Source organism: Nothoprocta perdicaria, unplaced genomic scaffold (assembly GCF_003342845.1).
Source record: "Nothoprocta perdicaria isolate Ctin4 unplaced genomic scaffold, notPer1 scaffold_42, whole genome shotgun sequence".
Lineage (NCBI taxonomy): Eukaryota > Metazoa > Chordata > Aves > Tinamiformes > Tinamidae > Nothoprocta > Nothoprocta perdicaria.
The window spans coordinates 1,777,937-1,793,006 of NW_020455666.1; the positions used below are offsets into that span (position 1 = coordinate 1,777,937).

Genomic DNA, 15,070 nt, shown 5'->3' on the forward strand with positions numbered 1-15,070 from the left:
AGACTCTTTCCATGGCCATTCAGGTTTCATAGTCTGAATGCCAAGTAAGAGACTCCACTAGAAATAAATAGTATTCCCAGCTGCAACTCTGGTAATGTATGATTAGTTCTAAAATACAGTTTGGTCTAAAACAACAGCATTTAGTATATGAAACAAATAACAAAACACTTCTGGAGTAAGTTTACTTGACCATGTCTTTATCCATAATTAACCTGGTGGTCAATACACTTATACCTGCACAACTGTTTTTTCTCCAACTGTTGTTTCTATGCTACAGTCTTATTTTCACAGCTTTCCATCTATTTTCTTCTCCATACACAGCAAAAAAATTTTAAATAAAAAAACCAAACCCAGTAAACTTCCAATTCCTTGCAGTCATAGGTTGATCTACCAACTTGGAGTAGCTTCTAGTTTGTGTTCCCACAAGCAGGAAGTTTCTGCAAGGCTGTGAATTTAGATGCATCTAATGTTGTTCAAGGTTCAATGATTCATCGCCACATGCCAGTTTTATTCTTATTTATATGTGTGGCAAAAATTGCATTTCAAGGTTGGTGTTTCTTTTCCTGTAAACAATTAGCATAACTGCCAAATCTCTCAAATTAGCATCTGTACTAAAAAGAGGATTAGATTCATCAGAAGAAGATCTCGTATGCCGTCTTCTATGTGCTTTAAAAAAAAAAAAAAAAACAAGAAAAAAAGGAAACATTAATTTCTGAACAATTTGCATAGTTTAATCTTGCACTTTTAATTTGCTAAGTGAAGCAAATGTGTAAGGATAAATAGAACTAAAAATAAGCTGTAAATAAATTTCTACAAAACAAAGTATGAAGCACTTATCAAAAGGAATTCATTTAGTTAATACAATGATATAAGTATCAGATGATCATTTTTGGAATCACCATACATTTTGTCTTGGAGTAATAGAAATCTTATACATTCTGAATTGTTTTTCAAGTATTTGTCCACGTTCTGTTGGTTTTGTGATACTCAAAAAACATCTTGAAGATCTTTTTCAGTACTGAACTTGCAAATTTGAAAACTTGACGTGGTCTTCAACAGGTAGATTCTTTTTTGTGCCTGTCAGTCAACCATAACTAAGAAATATGAAATTCGCTCTATATTTTAACTTTGCTTATGTAACAGTATTCCTTATATAACTGGTATAATCTTAAATAGATTCACAGAAGAAGAATGTTTGTGGCGCTCCTAAAAGATATTTTCCAAGTTTCAATTTAACTATATGAAGCTAAGATAATTGTCTTCCAGAGTAGACAAACTTTCAGTTAGTGGAAACATTTTTGTTGCAAAGGACACATGACGTGTGTGGTTGATGTTGAATTAGAGTTTTGTGGTTAATGCTTCCTAAGCTTTGGGATCAACTGTCCATTCTCATTTGAGAGTGAAAATGAACAGCTTTTTTTCCCTCCTTTATTTCAAGTCTTATATAAAATATTTTAATGGCTGTGCTTTTTAACTTATTAGCAAAATATCTCTAACTTATATTGCATATTTCCAGGTACTCATGTCATGGAAGGCTCTGGACGAATGCTGGTAACTGCTGTGGGTGTGAATTCTCAGACAGGCATCATCTTTACTCTGCTGGGTGCTGGAGGAGAAGAAGAAGAAAAGAAGGATAAGAAAGGTAAATTTCACAACACGTAYGATGCTCTTAGGCAAGCACTTGGGCTTTGCATAGCCAAGGCTCTCAATTGTTTGCAAATAAATACAGTTCTACAGACTTTTGGTACATGTTTTTATCGTTACACATTACACAGGAAAACCAAAATCTATTAACTAGTAATATATTTTGGATAACAAGAAGTTTTTCCAGTGTGAAGTTGCAGACTCTCAGTACATAACCAAGCACAAAGGAATACCTGGGTATGCTCCTGCTTCCATGTCTTTGACATAAATTGATACTCACCTAAAATCTGCTAAAGTTTTGATCCTGTGCACTTGCATCTATGTAATATTTTTTTCTGAAACTCAGCCATGGAAATAACATCTTTCTTTGAACTTCAAAAATAAATTGAGGATAAAATATATATATATATATTTTTTTTCTTTTGCTAAGTCATTCAGTGTCAGTGAATGACTTTATCAGAGCACAATATAAGRCATTTTAATTTCTTCAGATGGATAGGTCAGATTAAGCATAGTAAAAGAGGAAAAAATAAGTGGCAAGAAATGGTAACAGACTGTTTTAACTTTGGTATCAGATGTCAGTTAATGAAATCAAAAAGTCTCCCTAGACTTTCACCTTATTACAGAATGATGTTGTCAGCAAAAGCTTATTTTGTGGGTCGCATGCTAAGCAGAAATGTGATTTAATGTGTGTCCTTCCTAGTTTTTGTTCACAGTCTTCTGTAATTTGTTGAAGTCTACTTTCAAAAATTTTCATCTTAATTAGGAAGTTGGTTGTAAGAATATTTATCTCAGTCATATTTAAAGGCAAACTAACATACATTTTTTGACATTTCCACTCTTTAATAGCTTTTGCAATTAATATAAAGAGCTTTACTGAACGTTTTACATTCTATCAGAGTTGAAGTGCTTGCATGGGACTGTTTCTGTGAGCAGAATCCCTGTTTCGGCGACGCTTTTACAAGCTGTTCACCATTTAATTWGTGCACAAAGGTATAGTACCTGCTAGGTCATCTTTCATGTCAGCGAGTCTGAACAGCGTCGCAGGGCCCGATCTTGCTGYCCCTGCAAGACGACAACTGCGCTGGGCCTCTCGCGAGCCGGCAGTGTCCGTCCTGGCATCGCATGAGGGTCCTGTAGGTGGGAGGTAGAGACTGTGGCAGCTGCTTGCAAGTTAACAGCTCTCTGTAGGTCTTGCACTTCTCTGGCTTGCCCTTCTTTGCATTTTATTTTGTCCAGTACACTGGTAATTCTCTAGCCTTGACAGGGAAAATGAGGTAGAAGGTAACAGAGTGCACTATGTTCATGAATTAATAGCCAGACTTTCTTTCAAGGTGTTTTAAAATTTGTAGAGCAGACGCTAAATCTAATTGGATATAGCTGTAACAACCAGAAAATTCTTTAAAATTTTCTAGTGTTTCTAACTGCCTTGTGCTAGTGCAGAAGAGTGCCTGGGCAGAGCCACTTGCAGACTGTGCTTCTGTCCCTATGGTGTTCTCTCCAACAGAAACCTGCAATTCTCTGAAATCCTCCCAGGTGTAAATGTGTGTGTGTTAGGTTTTTGGGGTGTTTGCCTTTATCACTATTAATGTTTTGTAAAAATCATCATGCAGGTGTGAAACAGGAGGATGGACATCAGCTTCCAGGTAGAGTAAGAACTGTAGCAGATCAAATGGAGGGCTAAGGCATTTCGCTAGCAAGCTGTGGTGCGCAAATCAGAGTTGAACTAATGATTAATATAATTGCCTTTAAATTAGTGCAGTTAAATTAAAGAATCATTTCAAATTGACGGGATTCAAGACACTTGCATGTTTGTTCCTGGCAAACATTTAAGTGTTTACGCATTATTGGTGTTGCAGATCTTACTGCTAAGCTTGAATGCTCAGCTATTCTCCAGAAGTAAATTACTCTCTATTAAATATTGAAATGTGCTATTTGCTATTAGCAGTTCATGCTGTGCTGGTTAGTACGGGTATCCAACTGGAATGAAAATAAGCATGGGTAACTACAACAGCATAAGTTATTACCATTGCAGTAATCAAATTTGCAATTGAAATTTTCATGAATGCACTTCATACAAGGTGCATTTATAAATTTTGTATGTTGTTTATTTTCTTTTCCCAATTTATCATTTGTAAATAAAACATGACCTTTTTCTTGAGTAACAAACCAGTACAGTGTGAAACAGCCTCTATGGGTCAGGTAGCAAGGAAGCTCTTCAGTCTCAAACAGACTTTGTTATCGGACATCTRTGCTCTGCAGTGAACAATCAACCACCTGAAAAAGGGCATAACTCATTTTCTCTTGTATTTGCTGAGATTAATTTTCTGTACTGTAGCATTAAAAAAAAAATACTAAACAATAAGAACCTTCTAGAAAGCTTTCAGTCTTTCTGTTAGGGAAGAAATATTTGCCTGACTAACTTTTTTAATACCAGGAAAATTGCTGAAAAACTATATATATATATATATATATGTATAAAAATATATATATATATATATATTTCTCACAGTTGTATCAGTATCGTAAAATATAGGCAATTGCACAATGTCTGTAATTTGGAATTAAAGTAACTCAGTTTTTCCTCCACAAGTCTATATTTATGAAGATTCTGTATTTCTTCTATTTCCTCAAATTATAGCATACAGTATTGAAAAAAMTGATATTTCTGTTTAAATCTATGTGCATATTAGGCTATTGTAGGATGCAAACCAAGTCCATTTTAGAATGAGATGTCTCTGCAATAAATGGTAATAGGCAACATTATGTAAAATATAAACTGTAACACTGCATTTCTTGCAACATGATGCTGCATATTTTAAAATTACTAGCACATTCCATAAATACTCAAGGGAAATTTTGACCATTTTAATATTTTAAACTCTTTTAAATAAAATCAGCATAAAGAAGCAAAGGAACTTACAGTGCTGTGTACAGTTAATTCTCATCAACGATTTTAACTTTGTTAAACGTCTTTTATGTTTATTTATTTATTTATTTWTATTCCATATGAGTTCTTGCCTTATTTTGTAACACCATTTAATGACATTTTGTTTCTGAAATTTACGCTGAATAATTTAAAACAATGCCTTGGAGAAAACAAAGCCATCGTCTTCCACAAATGTTTTTGTTTCTTTCATGTGAATTTGTTGTTGTTATTATTTATTGTTTGTTTTTCTTTTTATCCATTATTACTCAGTAGATTCTTCCCATCCCTCCTCCCACCCTCCTTCAGCTACAGATGGTGCAGCAGGTGCAATTGCCACTGATAATGCAAATGCCAGCTTAGTCAATGGTACGTCAAGAACCCCTAGCTGCTTGTTATTTGCTGGTTTTCTCTCCTGACTATGTAAGATTCCCTCTTCCTCCCGTGAACTGCACACATGTTGTATATGCATGTGTTAACCCCTCTGAGCAATCGTGTGCCCTGAGCTGTACAGGAGCTTATAAGAGATGCCACAAAGATGCTGCAAAGTTACTGATGAGGAGTTAAGCATGGGAGTGGAACAAGGAGGAACTTTGATCTATTTGCCATTAATAAAAATTAGTTAAAAGGAACAGYTTCGTAAGAAAGACTGGTTTCAAAACTTCTGAGTGTCTTGATATAAAATTTCAGTGTAAAACACTTTATATGTTTATCAGCACAACTTTGAAGAGCACTATAATAAAAGTGATTACATACTCTTTTCTTTCAATGTGGCACTCTCATAAGTATCCATACAGACATCATGTACTTTTGAGAAATAGTGCTGGAGTCAGGAATCTGCCTTAATTTCACCCTGAAATGCTTTAGAAATAACTTCTGCTATTCTGAGCACCTTCCTGGTAAGAGAATGCAAAGCAAAGTTCGTCTCTTCTTGTGTGTAGACAGTGATCATGTAATGAGCTGTATCCCTTTCCAAAAAAAGGAAAAATATTCTAGTTGATTTTCACGTGCCATACAGCTTTGTGGCCCTGTTCCTTAGCATGCTAATATTTCAGCATCTTTTCTGATAGTCTAATTCCAGTATTAAATGGAATGGACTACTGTTAGCCAGGCATGAGAACAGCTGCATTTTTTTCTGATAATCAACACRTCTGGGAAATATTTTGTACAGTTCAGCTCATGTGATAGTGTGTTCAGCAGTGAGCCCAGACTTGGCAAGTGAAGTTAGATCTGAGTGCTCTGAAAAGGTTTGGGAAATTCCCAGAGTCTGGTTTCTGCGTATATTATGCATTGCATTGTCTAGTCAGCAGTGGTGATCTAACTACTTAAAATGTATGGCGGCTGAGGGGAGAATGGAAGTTAAAAATAAGTTCTAAAACAAGAGAATGAAGTTTGTGAGGTTCCTATTTTTTTCCGTCTGGAAGAAAATTTTTTTTTCATTGTTCTATGAGGATTTTCCCAAAGAGATGGCTGAAAACAAGCGTATGTATTTAATGCATAATATCTCTCAGGAGAAAGTACCTTAAGAGGAATATATGCCTCGGTGTGTACTAAGCACAGGAAATGCTATTTTTTGTTGAAAATCAACATAGTGATTGCAAATATGTTGTTATTCTCGGTTACAAAAATACAGCTGACAGGAAAATGTCTTTTATTTTCAGTAATGCTACAGCCACACAGGTTTGCCACATACCTGTTGTATAAAAAGGATCTATGATGGGCTGTACTGGACTCTAGTAGCGAAGTGYTGCAAGGAGGTAGTTGCTTGGTGGTCCTCTGTTCAAAAATTCCACCCATGGCTGTATCCAGATCTTAACAGCTTACAAGTTCAGGCTAGGATTAAACCAGAATATTTTACAGAAAGGTAATGGAGAATCCTTTTATTTTAAAGTAATGCACTTATTTTAAAGAGAATATGGGCTAGAGCAATCACTGGATTCTTGTCCAGCAGACTCTGGCCTTTTTCCTGATTCATTTTTCCCTTGGATTGGGGAGGGACAGTATTTCTCATAAAGAAGGACTATACTAGATATTTGATGTCAGTTTTTTTTCCTCCCATATATAGATTTGCAGATTTGCACAGTGCTTCTGTTCTTACTAGCTGTAGGACATAGCTGACTTGGCCTCAAGACAGCTCTAACTCATCTCCACTGCAAGATGAGACATTCTGGAGTCTCCTGGGACTTTATGTATTTTTTAGCTCTGTCAAGGCACAGTAGAAGGTAATAAGGTTATGCCTTGTGACCAAGGCCAATTGCAAGCAGTTCCAGCAGTGAACAAATAACTCCTAATGCCAGGAATAAGTTTGGCTTATCATGGCTCCCTGCCTCCTCACAAGGGTGGCGGGAGGGAGAGGGGAATCTCTTTTTTGAGGTTTATTTGAAGGAAACTTGTGGTGAGAGCTCTGGCAGCAGCAGTGTCCTGGCTGTGTTCCGAGTAGAGGCATACATTCTAATTAAGGTAAAGGTAACATGCAAGATATTTTGTATGCATATTCACACATCAGAACCTTCAAAGTTGCTAGAGAATACATCATCTCAGGAGCCCTTCTTCCTAGAGCTCCCAACTTTTAACATTGCTTAGAAAAGGGGAAGAAATTTAAATGATTTCCTCCAAATTACAAGCACCCAAACTGTTTTAATTATTTCCAAAGAAGAAATATTTGCAGAATTTATATAAAAATATCAAGTAATTTTGAATTGTTATCAGTATGAAAATTGAATAATTCCTTGTCTCTCTTACTATTTATAGAATGCCCAGAATATTTTCTTACTAATAGGTAGCCAAGTGCAGCCTTAGGACTGAAGAAATTATTGGAAAGAGGAGGAAGAGAAAAATAGCTATGATGAACATTTCTCAACCTAAAACATTAAGCTAAGTGCAATAGCTGCTGAGGTTAAAAAAAAAAAAAAAAAAAAGTATATTTATGTTTTTATTAATGATTGTCCAGTCATTTGTTGGCTATTTTTATGCAGCAAGGGTAGATTAAATTTTTAGTGCAGTGCTGAAAAAGGAACAGATGACACTGCTCTAAATTCGTATATTCAGTCTCTTAAAAGAAGGCTTTCTCCTTTAGTTAGAAATGAGACTCTCTACAGATGTTTTCTCTACTAACTATATTTGAAGCTTTCTTATATTTAAGAAAAAAAAAAGCAGGTAAGCAGTTGTCAAATTCCGTTATGAACTTTTTCTTTTAACCATGATTTTTAGATTAAATTTTAAAAAGCAAGTTTTATTTTCTGTGAAAATAATTTTTTGAAGTTGTTTAGATCGATAGATGAATGTCTCATGGAAAAGCATAAGTCTCTGGAAGATAAATATATACCTTATTTTAAAATCACAAGATATGCAAGGTGGGAGTAGGGTTAAAAATATAGATAAGCAGCTGATGCCAAATGGTTTACATCAGCATATATAATCATGTCAGCACAGGCTGTGGAAGGAGCAGGACTTTACTGCTGTCTTTTTTTATATAAAACCTAATGATATATTTATTATTAATATGTGTATGAAAAATCAAGTTAAAATGTTTTAACTTTTTAACTTTTCAATTGGGCATTAGGAACAACCAAGAGAATGCCAGCCATTGTGCATGTAATATTTATACAATTCAAATGTATAAGATAAATTCTTATGTCACTTTAAGAGATTGCTGCCTCTCATTTTTCAATGCATTTCCAACACCAAAGTTTTCTTACGCTCCTAGTATTTTGCCGTTTTCATGTCATATATGCACACTTGAAAATTTCCTAGTATCAGTTTTAAAAAATGAAAAATGATTTTTATATGCTAAAACGTAGCGAAAATAGCACATTTAAAACTACATATGCACAAGATGCATATGGCATATCTTTAGTATAAATATGAATACAGGATGAACAGCCAACACATATTTATAGCAGTAAATTGCAAAATATGATAACCTTTATATAACTGGATGATGTAATTTTAAAATTATGTCCTACTTTAATTTTTGAAGTTTAATTTTATTACATGTATGTAAATTATTATTTATATTTTGTCTTATTTTACTAAATTTTAATTCTGGAATGGGTTGGACTAAGAAATTCATGCCCTATGTTGGTGTTACTTCATTAAACCCTAGTTGTCTGAAATTTCAATTCAGGGTTATTGTTCAAATTGTGATTTCTAGTGGATATTTTGCTAGCTTCACTCTTAGCTTAGGCAATTTGCTGAAAAAATACGCACCAATATTTAGTATTTTACCTGTTAAAGAGTGAATTTGACGGCAGTTGTGTCTAGGTGGTTCACCCAGCAGTGACTTTATATAYAGAACTAATTATATGGTAATAATGGCTGCTGATCATAAATAAATTTCTGTAACATGCTCATTACTTTTGTCTGCCCTTTTTGTTTAAATTTCCATTGTCATGTTCTGTCCTGGGTGATGACTGTTTACTGTCTGTTGTCTGTTGAAATTTTCCATCATATAGGCAAAATGCAGGATGGGAATATGGAGAACAGCCAGAACAAAGGTAATCTTCTTTCATATTAAGCAGGTTGTGGATTTTATTTTTAACATATAATTAGATTGTTGAAAAATAAAATGACAATTTGTGATTTTTGTCTRTGTGTCAGATTGTCTCTGTTGTTCAGAGTGTTTTAAAAAGAAAAGCTATASCAAATAAATTATAGAGTTTTAACCTATAAGCTTCAGGAGAGGAAAAAAAGATGTGAGTTTCAAATAAGCCATTTATAGATGAGGTTTTCATGTCATGAAGCTCATTTTGAATTCATTTTTCTTGTGCAAGCTACTCTGTATTGTGCATATGCAGTGTATTAGTAGGGAATTTCCGATCCCATTTTGGCTATGTTGTGTCATGTGTGGTATTTAATGGCAGTGTCTGTATTTTTATTTGCAGATCAAGTAATACTAAAAGGAAATTTTAATGAAAAGAGTATTTAGCAATTGCAAAGTATATTATAAGGATGAACATTAGAAGGATTAACAGTTTTAGATGTTTCTTATTTAATGTATAACCTCAGGAAGAAGTTGAAATAGGTATTTCACTCCCTGTCAAGTACCTCTTGATTTCCTTTTTATTATGTGGTGCACCATCATGTTTTTTATTAAGTAAATTAGTAAACTGTAACTTTCTCAGTTAATTTTAAAGATCTTAGAGGTGGTGGACCAGAAACTGATTAGATAAATTCAGCTGTTTATGGTACCTGTTAACTAAAAGGACACTAAGTGTATAAATTTTAAGGTTAAGCAGGCCAGTCTATTCTAGATTAAATAAGCATAGCTTTATATAAACTGTTCATGTCAAAACTGAGCAGATGTTTCATTTCATTCTGTTTGTTCTGTGTAAAACAGACACATACACATATATAAACTATGTCTTTGCATATAAAAATGTCTTTGCTTTTTAAAAAGCGGTCAACTTTTCTCATATGAAAGCATTCTTGCAAGAGAGGATGGTTTAACTATAAACCATGTTTGCATTTTAAGGGAGGGTGATGGTATCTTCACCTGACCTGATGGTTAATTTACGTGAACACAGAATGCCAGGAAAACATTTCAGGAGTTGTTCGCCAGGTATGGTCCTCTGGTAACTGAGGTGCCCATGAAGCCAGGAAAAGTGGTGTGTGCTTCATATCTTGAACCACACACTGCCTTTATAAAATGCTTTCCATAAAAATATGATTTTAAGGATGTGTTTATGAGAAATACTAAATTTCAGGGAAATGCATTCAACTTGAAAAAAATTTTCAGCTGCTAGTCTAGAAAATCCTGCAGTACTGAGATGATGTTACCTGTCAAGTAATTTGCAAGACATTAAGGGTGCTATATATGTGTATATGTATAACACAGAATGCTACTGATAGTAAAAAAGAATCAGCAGTTTACATGGGACCAGGTGAAGGGTGTGTGACGTGGAGTGCCATCCGTGCACACACAGATTTGAGCCCACGTGGGCGTCTGTCTGTGGTGGTAGCTCCGTGTTGTTACCTTCATCTGCGTGGCGAGCAGCCCTTGAGGGGTGCTGGTAGCTGACCGCAGTAAGTATGAAAGCTAGGAGAGCAAAGAGGGCAGATGAGTTTAGGAGTAACGCTGCTGTTCTGCACCCCCAGCCAAGCAGCAGGACGGGGCTGCCGCCATGGAGATGCAGCCACTGAAGAGTGCCGAAGGGGGAGAGGGGGACGACAAGGACAAGAAGAAAGCCAACATGCACAAGAAGGAGAAATCTGTCCTGCAGGGAAAGCTCACCAAGCTGGCCGTCCAGATAGGCAAAGCAGGTACGACACGCGAGCTGGCCGGAGAGCAGTGTGTTACACTGGTTACAGTTCTCAAATGAGGAATTGTGAAAACAAAAATTACTTTATTACAGCAATAGCTGTAGAGGTCATCACAGTGCTGCTGTGAAGATGGCAAGTGGTACTGAAGATGCTTTATCTCTAAAACTCAGCTTGGAGAAACTCTGATTATAATGAATATTGGAATGAAATACAATTTCTCATAGTTGACATTCCCAAGTATAGTAATCACGTGATATTTCATTTTCTCTCCCTTTACAACTTCTGAGTATGCAATCCAGAAACTTCATCATCTTTTCAAAATGCTAGTCATGTAGGATTGCCCTGTTATGGATTTTGAGATTCTGCTTATTCTTTAATAACCAGATTCGTTCTTGCTGTCTAAATATGATACCCTCCAACTTGTAGTTTAATTTAAAAATGAAAAAAAAGCAGGAAAATTAGATCTATGATGCATGATGGAGCTGTATTAAGTATGACTCTAACTATGAAGGACCTTAAAAGCACCTTAAAAGATGTGTAATTCACAGCATCTCTCTTCAATGGTTGTGATTTCCTTATAGAGAATTTATTCTGAAATGCAGGCTTAGCCTTTTCATAAAGCCAGCCAAAGTACAGTAAGCAAGCGCAGCAAGTCAGCGTGGCAAGTCAAACTATATGCTGTAATGAAAACCAGTATTCATCATTTGAACCCTGAGAGAAAATTCTGGAGAGAGAAGGTTATGTTAGCCAAGTCTGTCATTAAAAGAGCGTGTTTTTTGTCCCTGGATCTTTTCTGATTTCTGTGAAACATTTATACGTCTCTCTTCTATAATTCTGTCAGCGTTATAGTTCTCTTGGACCACTTATCACAGAACTGTGAACTGTTTACATGTTTTCCCTTTGAAAAGGGGAAGCACAAGCGTTTATCAAATTGTCAAGAATAAAAATTAGATACCTGTTTTGTGGGCAAATTTTGCAGTATTGCCTCATCACTGTATACAACCTGATTCCTCAGTAGGGATTTCTTTCTAAAATATTGTACATAGCAAGGTAAGGTACAGGAGATAGTTTTTTTTCAAGTCTGTTAAGAAAGGCTTATTTAAAAAGATGAAGAAATAACATGGCGTTTAAATGGTGTTTAAATATGWAGAGACTAGTAATTTGTAAAAGGCAGTAATAAAAGGATAGATAAATGTTGTATTAAGCAAARCTTTAAAGCTGTAGCTTAAGTAATACTTAAGCTAGACTGAGTGAAAACTTTTAAAATGGCAGTAAGACAGTACTTAAAAAATGAGCAGTACCATGCAGGTGTCCTGCAGGATTCAGTGCATTATTCCTTAGACTTTTTGGTCTAGACTTCTTGTGGTTGTTTTAAATGTACACATAGTAATACGCTGTTTTTCTACATTATAGAATTCATCACTATTGGTAGAGGAGTGGTAATGAACAATTTCATATAGACTAGGAAAATAACTTGTTACTAAATTCAAGTGAAGATTTCAAACTGTGCGTATTTTAAGTTGTTTGTGTTTTGCTTCATAGTGACTGATTATTTCTGTTTTCAGGTTTGGTGATGTCTGCCATCACTGTAATTATTTTGGTACTATATTTTGCCATTGACACCTTCGTGGTCAACAAGAAACCGTGGTTGCCTGAGTGCACACCTGTCTACGTGCAGTATTTTGTTAAGTTCTTCATTATTGGTGTTACGGTGCTTGTGGTTGCTGTTCCCGAGGGACTTCCACTTGCCGTCACTATTTCTCTTGCTTACTCTGTAAAGGTAAGAAACCTTAAAAATAATTATCACAGAAAACTCCTATTCAGTTGTTTGCTAATGACTTCTTTAACTTCTGTTGTATTTCAGGAAGACTGGCCTGTAAATCAATGTAATAAAAAGCTAGAACTTTTATGTGCTTTTCATAAATGAAGTTGCAGATGTTTGCAGCCAAATTTAATTACAAAATTAAAGGAAATTAGAATTCTGGAGTTGTAAATTATTCCCTTATCTATCTAGCAGTTTTCTTAGAATGGATTAGTTATCTAGTCAGATAYTCCTTTTATAAAATTTTCATCTGAGATCTTAAAATGTTTCTAAAGTTTGTTTCTATTTTGCATGTAAATAAATTATGGATATAATGAATGAAWAGCATGATTTACATGTAGAGAAACATTACTATTAGAAAAAAGGCCAGCTCTGAAGTATGTGACTTAATAAAAATTGTTGCTTTTAATGTATTTTCCTAGTCTTCTTAAGTCTTCCATCCAACACATGCAGCAAACACATGAATATCCGTACCTGTAGTATCAAATTGTAATACTGCATTGCTTATGACTGGTGATAGTCTGCCCTTTGAATGTAAGATACTCAGGGATTAAGGGTCAAGTGCTTGAAACATTCTGTTTTCTTCTGAAATACCTTAGCTAATTCTTCCTGTTCTAGTTTTTTTTCTTAAAACGCATGCATCCTGCAAAGAATGCAGTAACTAGGGCAATTTATCACAGGCAGAATTATTCCAGGGAGGATTACCACTTGGTTGTCTAGAACTAGGCTTTGGGTTATTGGCCTAGAGCATCAGAGCTGTGGCTTAGTGAACACCAAATTACAGTGAGCAAGGCTAAATATAAGCACTAATGCTTTTTCTGGCTGATATCTAAAATCTCTCAAAGTGAATCTGAAGACTTTTTCTTCTGCTTTTTCTCAGAAAATGATGAAGGATAACAACCTGGTTCGCCACCTGGACGCCTGCGAAACTATGGGCAACGCTACAGCCATCTGCTCCGACAAAACGGGGACGCTGACCACCAACCGGATGACAGTGGTGCAAGCCTACGTGGGTGATGTCCACTACAAGGAGATCCCTGACCCCGATTCCATACCCACCAAAACCCTCGACCTGCTGGTTAATGCAATTGCTATCAACAGTGCTTACACTACCAAAATTCTGGTAAGTAGGCTTTTTTTTTGTCTATAAAATGAAACATGACAGAAGGAGACACCTTCCTTAAAATTCCATAACGTTTGATTTTGATCATGAATTGATAATTACCACTGAGGCTCTACAAATGAAAGCAGAAATTCTGAAAATTACATATTTTGGTTAAAAATAGAGATATTCTTATGCATACAACACCACAACATATTTTAAAAGATACTGCTCTTGTTAGATTGGTATGGTCCAGTCTGCCTAATGGCGACTTTACTCACAGAACAAGTTTTCTTTGAGAAAGAAATTTTTGCTTGACTAAGATGCTGCAAATAGTTCTTGAAAAAAACCTAACAGGATTGGTTGAATCAGTGAGATTAATGACTTTTATTAATTCCAGGTTCTAAAGTATTTTATTCCCTCTGTAAGGGAGGACAAAATGTGAAAAAAAAGTTTGCTTGTAGCATTCAATTCTTCTATAGGGAGTTGATGGAAAGGCCCAAAACTTGTACTTTGAAAGGTCAAGTTTAAATCAAAGACCAAAAGACCAAAATCAATTTTCAGCTTATGAATTTAGGTATTGTTGTTTTTATAGATTTATACTAAATTTACAGTTTTTATAGATTTACACTCAAATGATGCCTGCACTTTGCATTGTTTTAAAAGCAGTCTTTCAAAACAAAAAATGCATTGGTGAAATACTGAGTGCTGGCCCATTCATGTTCTTTTATTCCCAGTATTATTTTAGTAACAGTATAGATAGATGGAGATCAGTACCAAGCAGTTTTGGGAAGACAACTATTTAGAGAGAGCTGCCACCAATGTGCCAGCTGTGCTTCGTTGATTGTGATGAAGGCGTTGGGGAATGGATGCTCTYGAGGACAGTCGCGTTGCATAGCCAGAAGCCATGTCTGAAGTCAAGGCAGAGCTTAGGTAGCCTTCCCACAGTCTTCCTGTGCTATGATGCTCCCACTCTGCTCCTCTAATTGAAAGCTCCCTTGTTCTATTTGAATGTTTGAGGTTAAACACACTAGCAAAGCATTTCTGTTCAGCTTCCATCACAGCTCAGCCTCCCAGAATCTAGGGGTTTTGAGTAAGAAATTAGGAAGGCATCAGCCTGTTTTCAAAAGAGATGTACCTGTAATACTGCATAAATTCAATGCTCCCTCTTTCTCTGAGGCAGTAGAATTTTTTGACAGAAATTTGAGGGACAGTAATAGTTCATAAATTTGCATTTAGTCTCTGTACAGTTTTGAATTTTTCTGTTGTGGTTTGACTTCATTGCTGCTTACTGAAATGAATTACCTGTGCCTGT

At 35.5% G+C, this 15,070-nt stretch overlaps 1 protein-coding gene and 1 long non-coding RNA gene across 6 annotated transcripts in view; one reads left to right on the forward strand and one right to left on the reverse strand.

The window, feature by feature from the left end:
* Positions 1-15,070, forward strand: part of ATP2B2 (ATPase plasma membrane Ca2+ transporting 2) — a 171,067-nt gene that overhangs the window by 94,784 nt on the left and 61,213 nt on the right. For 2 of the 5 annotated variants that reach the window (XM_026046138.1, XM_026046136.1), the window contains exons 6-10: positions 1,517-1,642; positions 9,025-9,066; positions 10,667-10,831; positions 12,397-12,611; positions 13,534-13,776. In XM_026046138.1, coding sequence (XP_025901923.1) covers positions 1,517-1,642; positions 9,025-9,066; positions 10,667-10,831; positions 12,397-12,611; positions 13,534-13,776 — 791 coding nt within the window. Of the gene's footprint in view, positions 1-1,516; positions 1,643-4,879; positions 4,940-9,024; positions 9,067-10,666; positions 10,832-12,396; positions 12,612-13,533; positions 13,777-15,070 lie in introns of all 5 variants that reach the window. The other 3 variants (XM_026046139.1, XM_026046137.1, XM_026046135.1) reach the window with 2 other exon arrangements.
* The window catches only part of LOC112953135, a 90,533-nt gene continuing 81,573 nt past the window's right edge, over positions 6,111-15,070 (reverse strand). The window contains exon 8 of the long non-coding RNA XR_003250525.1: positions 6,111-6,403. This is a non-coding gene — a long non-coding RNA (uncharacterized LOC112953135). The remainder of the gene's footprint in view (positions 6,404-15,070) is intronic.